Source organism: Nicotiana attenuata, chromosome 9 (genome assembly GCF_001879085.1).
Source record: "Nicotiana attenuata strain UT chromosome 9, NIATTr2, whole genome shotgun sequence".
Lineage (NCBI taxonomy): Eukaryota > Viridiplantae > Streptophyta > Magnoliopsida > Solanales > Solanaceae > Nicotiana > Nicotiana attenuata.
The window spans coordinates 28040255-28051799 of NC_031997.1; the positions used below are offsets into that span (position 1 = coordinate 28040255).

The 11545-nt window shown below is 42.5% G+C and overlaps 1 protein-coding gene across 1 annotated transcript; it reads right to left on the bottom strand.

The window, feature by feature from the left end:
* LOC109232614 lies at positions 7989–9891 on the bottom strand. The gene is made up of 7 exons (XM_019398373.1): positions 9810–9891; positions 9592–9720; positions 9210–9527; positions 8899–8966; positions 8632–8823; positions 8494–8555; positions 7989–8409 (listed from the first exon to the last, which is right to left on the bottom strand). Exons 1-7 carry the CDS (start codon positions 9889–9891, stop codon positions 7989–7991), a joined length of 1272 nt encoding a protein of 423 aa, XP_019253918.1.

Here is an 11545-nt window from a genome sequence, read left to right on the forward strand (position 1 = left end):
TTCCCAATATTCCTGCAAGTATGCACAATTTTTTAGTTTTCGGGATAACCTTTGAGCATTTTTGAGCTAAAATGCAAGTAAAAGAGAGCAAATAAGCGGTCAAAATCCCTACTTATCAAGCTGGTGGAATGGTTCTCTTGTTTGAATCATTTTCTATGTTTGAGTACATTTGGATTGTTGCTTATTGGTGAACGGATTGCACGGGTTGTGGCCTTAGATTGTATTGATGTGTCATGTCACTAGAGTGGTCGTGTTGGGTGAGATGGGGTCACTGGACCTATAATTAATACTATCGGAATTAATTACAGTATGGTTGGAAGGATAATATTGAAGGTCGGCCTAGAAATTGGCTATAATTCTTGTCAAAAGAGAGGGAGCTCCATGACTTGTTGTTCTGACGAATGGTTATGAGTTTCTGCGTGTTTCTTTCATCATTGGCAGTATATGAAGGTGTTGGAACGGGACTTCGTTTGATAAAAGGTTTATTACTGGCATTGAGTTGGTTTGAGCACCTACTGTGATTGGAAATTATCGCTATGAGTATCTGAGTTTTGCGGTATATCATGTGATTACATCTTGGGTATGGTGAAGGCTTGATACAACTTGTTCAGACTTACATAGTGTGTAGATGCGAGGTTCTGATCTTATAGTAACTTCCGGATGTTAAAAATTGAATTCTAAGGCTTATGGGCTAGGTTGAATTAAGAAATTTCAGTTATGTTGTGTTATCAGATGTATGTGGTTTTCAGGTATTTCGGAGTCAGTTTGGAAGAATGAAATTCAAAGTTAAAGCTTAAGTTTAAAGGTTGACGGGATGTTGACTTATGTGTAAACAACCCCGGAATAGAATTTTGATGATTCCAATAGCTCTATATGGTGATTTTAGACTCAAGAGCATGTTCGGAAAATTATTTTGAAGTCTGTAGTTCAATTAGGCTTGAAATGGCGAAAAACGGAAATTTAAATTTAGAAGTTTGACCGGGGAGTTGACTTTTGATATCGGGATCGAAATCCCATTTTGGAAATTGGAATATCTCCATTATGTCATTTATGACTTGCGTGCAAAATTTGGGGTCAATCGGATGTGATTTGATAGGTTTCGGCATTGGTTGTAGAAGTTTGAGGTTTCAAGATCATTAAACTTGAATTGGTGTGCGATTCATGTTTTTGTTGTTGATTGATGTGATTTCAGGGCTCGACTAAGTTTGTATGGTGTTTTTTGGACTTGATGGTACCTTTGGTTGAGGTCCCGAGGGCCTCCAATGTGTTCGGAGGGGAGTTTTGAGCGAGTACGGGCATTTTGGCACTCTGATATTGTTCTGGTACTTATGGAAGTGTGGACTGCACAATTTGGAGTGCTGAAGTGAAGGAGAGGTACGGACTGCACATAAAAGTGTGGACCGCAGCAGAAATATGCGGACCTCAGAGGAGGAGTGCAGACCGCACAATTCTGCATGCGGCCGCACTCCAGGGAAATTCGAAAGATTTGCCGGTTCGACATTGGAAGCTTTTATCATTTGATCTACAAGGAATTTTGAGATGATTCAAACACGGAAGTCCCTTCGTGTCTAGTTTCTAGAAAGGTAAAGAAGCCATTATTTAGACCTCTCTAGCGAAAGTTATGTCCAAAATACTATGGCTTGGCAGTGCAGTCACCGAAAGGTGCAGCCACACAATGTTTGTGCGACCGCAGGAGCTGGGATGTGCGGCCGCACATGGAATTGTGCGGACCGCACATTGGGAGTTCATAGGTGTACTATATAACGAGGTTTAGGGTATTATTTCACATTTTGGACCTTGGGAGCTCGGTTTGTGGCGATTTTTCGTGGGTTTTTCAAGAAATTCATCGGGGTAAGTGATTCTAACTTAGATTTGGTTAATGTACATGAATATATTATTATTTTCATCATTTAATTAGTATTTTGAGATGAAAATTTGGGAAAAATTGTAGAAATTTTATAATATGGATTTTTTAGTTTTGAACATCGAATTGGGGTCGGAATTGAGTGAAACTAGTGCGGTTGGACTCGTAATCGAATGGGTTGTCGAATTTTGAGAGTTTTGTCAGTATCTGAAGTGTGGGCCCGGCTGACTTTTGGCCGGATTTGGGATTTGATTTAGGATTCGATCATTATAATTTGTAATTGTTTCCTTGGGACTTATCTGATCTATTTGAGTTGCTTTTGGTTAGTTATGAGCCATTTGGAGGTCTCTACACGCGTGATGGTATTTTTGGAGCATCGCTTGGCTTGCTCGGCATTTGGAATTGGCTTGTTTGAGATAAGTAACTCTTCTAAACTTAGTGATGAGGGTATGAAACCCTGAATTATGTGCTATATGATTGGTGTTGAGGTGACGCGTAAGCTAGGTAACAGGCGTGTGAGTATGCACCCTATGAGTTGTGACTCTGTTGTTTCCATGGCACAGTTTAGTGGACCTATTTTTTTGATATATTTATTTTCACCAGGTGATTAAGTAAATGGGTTGTCAATCATGCTAGATATCATGTTTAGGCTTTATGTCGATACTGTTGGGACCCATAGTGGTAGTTCTTTGCTGCCATTTTACTGATTTAATTGATATTTTGTACTCAGTCATATTCATGCATTCATATCATATCTCAGTCTCAATTGTTATTTATTGATACATCATATCATTGTTGCCGGGCTAGCTTCATGACATTGTGAGCCCGTGAGTGAGACTGGAGAGATTGATGACTGAGTGAGGCCGAGGACCTAATTGTAAGGTTATTGATACCATAGTACGTGAGTTGTTCGTGCAGCACGTGAGTTATCCATGCGGATTCTGATATTGATACTATAGCATGTGAGTTATCCGTACAGCACGTAAGTTGTCCATGTGGATTCTGATATTAATACTATAGCATGTGAGTTGTCCGTGCAGCACGTGAGTTGTCCGTGCGGATTCTGATATTGATACTATAGCACGTGAGTTACCCATTCAGCACGTGAGTTGTCCGTGTAGATTATAGGGCTTTGGTTGAAGGAGCCCCTCCGGAGTCTCCACACCCCCAGTGAGCGCAGTCGACTATGTATATATATGTGGATCGGGTTGCACGTCGCAACGAGTACTATATAGTGCTGAGTGATTGAATGTGCTAAGTATTGAGCATGGTAAGAGATAATGCGAGACAGAGAGGTCGACTACTCTGAGAGTCTAACTACATGAGTTCATCATTGAGAGGCGTTGCATTTGACATACGTACTTGAGATATATGCATAGAGATGCATTTTCCTTTTTCTGCCCCATTTTGGTGACATTCATGATTTTTACCTGTTTCTTGACATGTAGGCATGAACGGGATTAACCCCCGAACTCAGGAAAAAACTCATTTAGTTTCTTATTGATAATATGGATTGCATTTCTTGGTCCCATTTAGATATGACGGTGATTCTGCTGGAAATCACCACACATAGGCTAAGCATCAGTCCTAGTTTTAAACCGGTGAAACAAAAGGGAGGCCTTAGTCCGAAAAGCCTGATACCAACATCCACTTGACAGGATGCTCAAAGAACAAACAGGTAAAATAACGAAAGCCTATATTGATGATATGACTGGTTAAGTCCCTGTGCGCAGAGGACTATTTTAATTCATTTGCAGGAAACAGTCAACGTTTTGGGGCGATGCGACACGAAGCTCAACCCAGAGAAACATACCTTCGGGGTTAGCACGGGTAAGTTTCTCGGCTTCATGGTGTCAGATCGGGGCATCAAAATCATCCCCGACCAGGTTGAGGCTTTCGAAGATTTCACGATTGCGGATAGCAAGATAGGACCGCATTGAGCCCTCGGAGTCGTTGGTAAAGGATCTTACAAGCTCGGCATGACGGAAGCACTCAAAAGCGCATGGTCTCGAAGACATCCTTTTTACGCGAAGGCCTTAGGTTTTAAAGCATACGTTGCACTCTTTTTCCCTTGGCTCGGATTTTGTCCCAAATGGGTTTTACCGGCAAGGTTTTTAACGAAGCAACAACTATGTGCTGCCTAAGGAAAACTCAACAGTATCCAAGGTTTCTTTTTAATCAACCTCGAATACTGGAGGACATCACCCTCGGAGGTTATATTTTCAAGGAAAATACTTCATGTCTAAGAGAACATCGATAGGAGAACTTTGTAATGGGCCAAACGGTCAGAGGAACCATGTCCATATAGTAGTCAAACCCCGACAGCAAAGCATGTACGCATGTATCAATTTCTTTAATATCAAAAACACTTTGTGTCTCAAAGAAGTCTACTATTACACGAACTCTACAATCATAATCCTACGGGAAACGGCTCAAGGGCAAAAGCATAAAAGCGCCCCGAATACTCGAGGACTGTCATCGACAGTCAGTATATCCGAGTCATCGAATATTCGGACGTATAAGACCTCAAAGAGGCACCCCCCTGAAACAAAGGCCAAGGCCAATATGCTCGGGGGCTAACTTTTCGAACAAGTTCGGAAAGTGATCGGGAAACAAGTCCAAGTGATATACCCGAAGGCTACGGCCATACTAAAGACTACGGTCATATAAAGGCTACGGCCATACTAAAAACTACAGTCATACAAAGGCTACGGCCATACTAAAGACTACGGTCATATAAAGGCTACGACCATACTAAAGACTACGGTCATATAAAGGCTACGGCCAAAATAATGCGGCTCAGAGACGTACGACTTCCGCGATAAAGGCCTTCAAACATTAAAAAACCGGTTAAATTAGGCTACCCTCGGCAAAAGAAAAATATAGAGGGCTTCGATAAATTCAGCCCCCGAAAAATCTGAGGGCCTCGATAAATTCGGCACTCGAAAAACCCAAGGGCTTCGATAATGTAAGGCCCCGTGAAAATTTCTACTCAAAACCCGAAAGCTCGTAGTGCCAAGTTAGGTATATGTGTTAGAAATTTGTAAAATTCTTCGCAGCTCGCAAGCTCACCGTTGTTCGGACCCTTTGGACTGATTTATGCATTAAAAAGTTAAGGAATAATGTTTTCCAAAAAAGTGCCTTTATGCGGTCCATTATGCAGTCGTATAACAACTATGCGGACTGCATAGTCGCTGCAGAGTCAGACCGTTTGATGGTTAATTTTGAGGTCAACTATGCGGCCCATTATGCGATCGCATAATCAATATGCGGGCCGTATAGTCATCGCATAATCCCCTTGGAAGGGGTAGTTCTGCGGTGCATTATGCGACCGCAGAACAGGTATGCGGGCCGCATTCTTGTCCCATACCAGGGTAGTTTGTTCCGATTTTTGAAGCCATTTTTGCGGTCCTTTTTGCGGGCCGCATGTCCATTATGCGATCGCAGATTGTGTCGGGGCTCCTATTTTCTAACTTTTAAAACCCGACCCCATCCCATTAAAAATACCCCATTAGACCCCTTTTATGTTATCTTACTGCAAATAGAGTGAGAGAGGAAGATCTAGAGAGAGAGAGTGCGTGATCTTCATCAAGTCCCCACCCAATCCTTGCCTAAACCCTTGAAGAATTTCAAGTACAGCTGCTAGGCCTTCACCCCAAGAGGTAAGAACTTGAGCCCTAACCTTTGGTTTCGAAATTCACACTAGAATGAGAAATTAGCTTGTGGGTTCATGGGTATAAAAATGGATTTTCTTGCATGCATAAAAGATAATGGGGTATGGGGAGGTTGTGAACTTAAAAGATAGCAATTGGGGTTCAAGATGATGAAAATACTTCACAAAAGGGTCCTAAAATCACAATGCACACTTAGTGCTTGCTAATATGCTCAAATAAGCTAGAACCTTAATCATGTCTCTAATTCTTAGTTCAACTTGCAATTTTCATAAAATATATCGAGGTTCCTAGGAAATTTCAAAATTTATTGTAAGGATTTAAGGAAAGCTCTATTGAGGTATGTATGGCTAAAACCCTCTCCTCTTAGAAATTGAGCTTCCATGGTGTCCTTGCAAATGTTGTAAGTCCGAAATTTGATTGATGTAGTACTTGTTATGTCAAATGAATTGATGTTGTGAAAATGTATGTGGAAGGTGCTTCTCCATGTGTTTAATGTGCTATTCTTTGTAAAATTGAGGATGTGTGGAGAACATGAGCTATGTGCTAAATGCCTAAGTTTCAAGTCAAGGTTACATTGTGATTAATATGCCGAACTAGATGAATTCCTCTCTATGCTTATAACTTGAATTGCTTTTGTATGTGCCTATGATCTTAAATGTCAAGGTTAATGTTGAAAATGGGAATGATGTGAAACGTGAGTTATGGAATGCGGCCTAGTGCCAAGTATGATGTGGTAATTGTGGCCCCAAGTGTCGATGAACTAATACATGTGAAACCAAAAATTGAAGTGAGATGATTAACGGAAAAGGGTAACATCTTGGTGAGACGGCTTAGCCGATCAGGCCGTGATCGGACGCCATGTTACACACACATGGTGGAATTGTATTGATAATTGAAACTGGAAAGTGAGAATGAAATAAGGGTAACGTCTTGGTAAGACAGCTTAGCCGATCGGGCCGTGATCGGACTTCGCTTAAGAAAGCGGTGGTATTGTGAATGATGATGCAACAATATGGAATGCCCCAACCTAAAATTACGGAAACTATGTGGAAACTATGTGAAACTTTTATATTGCCAACGTGGTGATTGTTTGAAGCTTTGTAGTCCTTATGATTTCCTTTTTACTCTTGTATGGTTGTTCTTTCTAACAGGATGGTGTTTAGTTATACATACTAGTACTATTCCATGGTACTAACGTCCCTTTTGCCGGGGGCGCTACATTTTTGAATGAATGTAGGTGGCTCCATAGCGGACAGTGCCGATCGCGCGTAGCGGAGTATCTTCCTCTCAATGTCTTGGTGAGCCCCTTTCTCCTTCAATGGGTTATGTTGTACATCTTTTGTTATAGACTTCCACTTTTGAGGTATAGCCGGGGCATTGTTTCCGGCATTGTCATAATTGTCTTTTGTATCCTTAGAGGCTCCGTAGACATTTGTTTGGGTTATGTTTGGATGTCGGATGGGTCAATGTACTCTATAGTAGTTCTAAACTCTAGTTCTTCTAAACTGTAACTGTATGAAATCTTGAAAAATTAACCATGGTTTAAGGTTTGTGATATGAATACGGATTAACAATGTGAATGTTCGATTTTTGCTATTGTCTAAATAAACGAAAGCATGGTTTTCTTAATCGTATTGAGTCGGGTAGAAAGTGTTAAAAAGGCTTGCTCAGTTGGGTTCACTCGATTGAGCGTCGGTCGCGCCTCCCGAGGTTGGGGCGTGACAGATAACATCGGCCTTCGGAACTACTTCAAGAGGTATTTGATTATGTTTGCACAAATAAATTACTAATAAGGGTCTGATATGTCGAACCTTCGAAAAAACCTACGGGTACGAAAAACACATGCCAAAACATAACTAAAATTTCACTAAGTCTTTTAGCCAAAATGAGGGAAAAATTATATAGCCATTCTAAGAGGCCGAATCGGCCCGGCTTAAAGAGCCTAAGGGCCAATATATAAGAGCCCAAGGGCCAACTTAAAGAGCCTAAGGGTCAATATATAAGAGCCCAAGGGCCAACTTAAAGAGCCTAAGGGCCAATATATAAGAGCCCAAGGGCCAACTTAAAGAGCCTAAGGGCCAATATATAAGAGCCTAAGGGCCAACTTCGAAAGGCTTAAAGGCCAAAAACATATTGTGCGAGACTCCATTCTCAATCTACCAAGGCTCAAGGATCACGATATCTCGAGTTCACATTGGATCGATTTAAACTTGACTCGATGATTAATATACCTATCGATAAAGATCTAAGGGTTCATTCCCAAGCCCAAGCCAATTCTTGGACCAATCATTCAAGTTATGCAAAAGAAGTATTCCATAAATAAAGACAATATGAAACCCAGCACAAGTCAAAGATGAGATAGAAAGTTCCTCTTGTATTTCCCAAGGATGATTACAAGGAATATTTACACAAAGGATACTTGCACAAAAACAAAATAAGGAAACCTAAGACTACTTCGGAGTTACATCTTCGGCAGTCGCATCTTCGAGAGCCTCATCCTCGAGGACTCCATCTTCATCTCCCCCACTCTTGGAGCCACTGGCAGAATCATCTTCATCGGAAAGCAGAGCGGCAACTTCTTCTTTTAAAATCCTCGCCCTTTCGATATCGGCAGAGAGAATGAAGCCGCGAGCATGTACCTCCCCGAGGGTTACCCTTCGGGATTGTCGCCTAGCGTGATCAAGTGCACTTGATAACTTAACTTCTGCTGCAGAAGAAAACTCCTTGGCTCGAGCATTAGCTGCTTCAGCATCGGCTCGGTACGAAGATATAATTGCCTCAATGTCAGATCTGGCCTTGGCCAACTCGGCAGCAGATTTAGCTTTAAGCTCCCCGATTTTGCAGTCGCGAGCTAAGCTCTCCTCCTTTACACTTTGAAATTGACGTTAGAGTGAAGCCAGCTGCTCTCGAAGAGTTTCCTTCTTAGAAGCGAGATTGTCCATACCTTGCCTCCACCCTAGGGTCTCGGCCTCTTTCATCTTAAGCTCCTCCCGAAGCTGCGCCACCAAGTCGGCCTCCTGGAAAACTACGGAATTAGAAGTATTAGTCGTCAAAACAATCAAGTACATAGCAGATCCTCAGAGGCTATATTACCTTCTCGACATACTTGACCCGTCCCTGGCAAGCCTGTGCCAATTCAACTCGTAAACCATTGATCTCCATCTCTTTCTTAACATAGAGGGCCTTAAGATCGTCCCTCTCTTTCGAAACCTTTTTATGCTCAGCCTCACATCGAGCAAGATCAGTTTGAGATTTGGAAAATGCCTTTTTGTGGAGCACCACGGCCTTTATAAAAAAGGAGGAAAGAGGGATTCAGAATAGCAAAAACATAGGCGCAGGCATAACAAACAGAAAACTCACTTGTTTAAAAAGTCTACGAGCCTCATCAAAAATGAAAGAAGCATCCGGGTCGGGGCCATCTTCAAGCCCTACAAGTCATCTCGAAAGATGTCATGTCCTTCATGTCTTGCTTCCACTTCAGAAGACCTCATATTCAGAGCGTCTCGGATTTGCCCCTCGGAGAACTCAGGGCCAGGAGGTGAATCATCTACATTGATTACCCCAAATGATACACTTGGGACGTTCTCTTTATTTTGAAGAGGCTCGGGACTGGGCCGTTCGGCCTCACCCTCCAAGTGGCCTCCTAGACGAGGTGCATTTTTTCTGCAAACTCCCATCGGAGATTTTTTCGACTCTGGAATGAGCTATAACGACCTTCACCGGCTCAACAGACTTCGAAGCACCGGCATTTTTTCTTTTATGAGCTACCAACAGGTAGTCGTTATCTTCTTCTTCCTCCTGATCTCGAAGGCGTTGGGCCGTTTCCGGAGATAAGGCCGCCGTATCGACCTTGGACCGTTGATCCACGCTCTTCTTAGGCTTCGGGGGATTTACGGGTGACTCCCTTTTTCTCTTTCTTTCTTTAGAAGACTTCAGAACCTCTTCTTCATCATCCGAAGCTGGCCGCATAGCAACGGCATCTCCAAGACCTATACAAAATCGAAATAAATATACCATAAAGAGAAGTACAAGTAAACAAACAAGGGAGCTCACCATGGTTTTTGGCCTCCCAACGACCTTTGGCCAAATCACGCCAGCAACGCTCCAAATAAGAGGAAATGGAAGCCGGCTTTCGGACCCAGCCTTCAAGGTCAAGGACCCCACCAGGAAACCAAGCGATGGCTGTGCCATTGGAAAGGGGTTAGATCAAAGAGAAGGATAAAAATGAGAAAAAGAAAAGAAAGCATGGTATAAACCTGCTATGTACTTACGCTTCATGTTCCACTCTTTGGGGAATGGTATCCAAACAGCAGTAATTAGGTCAGAGGTCCTAACTCGGACAAATCGGCTCATCCACCCTTGGTCTTTGTCCTCGTCGATGCTACAGAAGAGAGATTTCGTGGATTGGCATTGCAATTTTATTAGGCCACCACGATAAAGTCGAGGACTGTACAGTCTGATCAGATGGTCGAGGGTAAAAGACATCCCCTCGACCTGGTTCAAAAAGAACCTGATCAGGTAAACGATTTGCCAGAATTAAGGGTAGATCTGACCAAGCGTCACTCTGTATCGTTGGCAAAAGTAAAGGATAACTGGATCTATGGGACCCTGAGCCGGAATTACAGGACCCAGCGTGAATGGATAGGTATATACGCTCAAGTACCCCTCTTTATATATAGTAATGTCCTCCTCGGAGGAAGGAATCATTACATCCTTTTTCTCCCACTTGCAGTCCTCCCTTACTTGTGCAAGCTCGTCCTTGGTTATCAAACAAGCGTACCGAGACATGGGTCACAACGGCCTGGTGTCGACACAGGTTTCTCGATTTTGAAATCGGATGTTATTTCACACGGTGGGGGGATGCACTCCTCAATACGAGGGGGCACCACCGGTTTTCCCTTGGTCGGCCAAGAAGATGAAGAAGCCCTTTCTTTTTGGGGAACAGGATTAGAGGTTTTAGCCATCGCGATACGGAAATTCAAGAAAATGGAGAATGTTGATAGGAAAATAGAAGAAAAGGAAGAATTCAGGGAAATTGAAAGAGTTAACGAGACTTTGAGAACAATATGAGAGTAAAGTTTGCAAAGGTGTGAAGTTTATCTATTTATAGGGGTCATGTAACCGTACTTTGGAAGCCAAAAGGCCGACCGTCAGCCGCCTCCAATTAATGACTTTGGGAACCGCACAAAAAGTAACTTTTCATCACTTCAGCCGCTGATGTCACAGGATTGGCATCAGGATTGAGGCGTCAAAGATTAATCCGTTTTTATCAACCTATTTCGAGTTTGGGCAAGTGCTAGCTCGGCTACTGAGCCCACGGGCTGCCCGATTTTGAGAAAATTCTCACTCGGGGACTGTCTACAAAGCCTAAGGGCTAACTTTAAGTCAAATTCGAAACCTTGCTCTCACTCAGCTCGAACTCAAGCATCGGTGTCTCGATCTCGATCAAATCAACTTAAGACTGGCTCGAGGGTTAACAAAAACTTTAAGGGGTGTTATATTGATCGACTAAAACTCAAGGGTGTATTATGTTCTGAATCCAGTGATCGAGCCAGTCGCCAAAGTTATGCCATTGAATTTTTTCGCGGATAAAGATGGAATGAAAAATGCAACACGAGCCAAAGGTAAGACAAAGATATCCTTTTACATTTACAAGAGAGGGTTACAAAATATAACTACAATATCCATGAAGTGTATTCACGCAGGAACAAAGAAACAAGAAAAAAAGGCCAACAACCTAATCTACTCTTAAGGCCGCGTCCTCGAGAGCACCATCTTCGGGAAACCTCCTCCCCGGGGACTCCACTTCTGATCTTTGAAAAATGACTATACGCCCGAAGAGATTTAGGGCAGAAACCCCTCGATGAATATAACTATATTACCATCAACAGGGATTGAGCATTCCGTTGAGATTTTGGGACATAATCCGCTAAAAAAGGAGCAGCAAAAGAAAAGACCAGAGGATGTAGATTCATCTTCTATCACAAGAAAAATCAAAAGGGTTACA

What these genes read in the sequence shown, in the direction of transcription:
- LOC109232614 (XM_019398373.1), bottom strand. Translation starts at nt 9,891, where the DNA reads ATGAGCCGATTTGTCCGAGTTAGGACCTCTGACCTAATTACTGCTGTT. An exon ending in CGAAAAAATCTCCGATGGGA is followed by an intron (nt 8,967 to 9,209) that starts GTTTGCAGAAAA and finishes GATGACTTGTAG; the next exon opens with GGCTTGAAGATGGCCCCGAC. An exon ending in AAAGAGGCCGAGACCCTAGG is followed by an intron (nt 8,410 to 8,493) that starts GTGGAGGCAAGG and finishes TCAATTTCAAAG; the next exon opens with TGTAAAGGAGGAGAGCTTAG.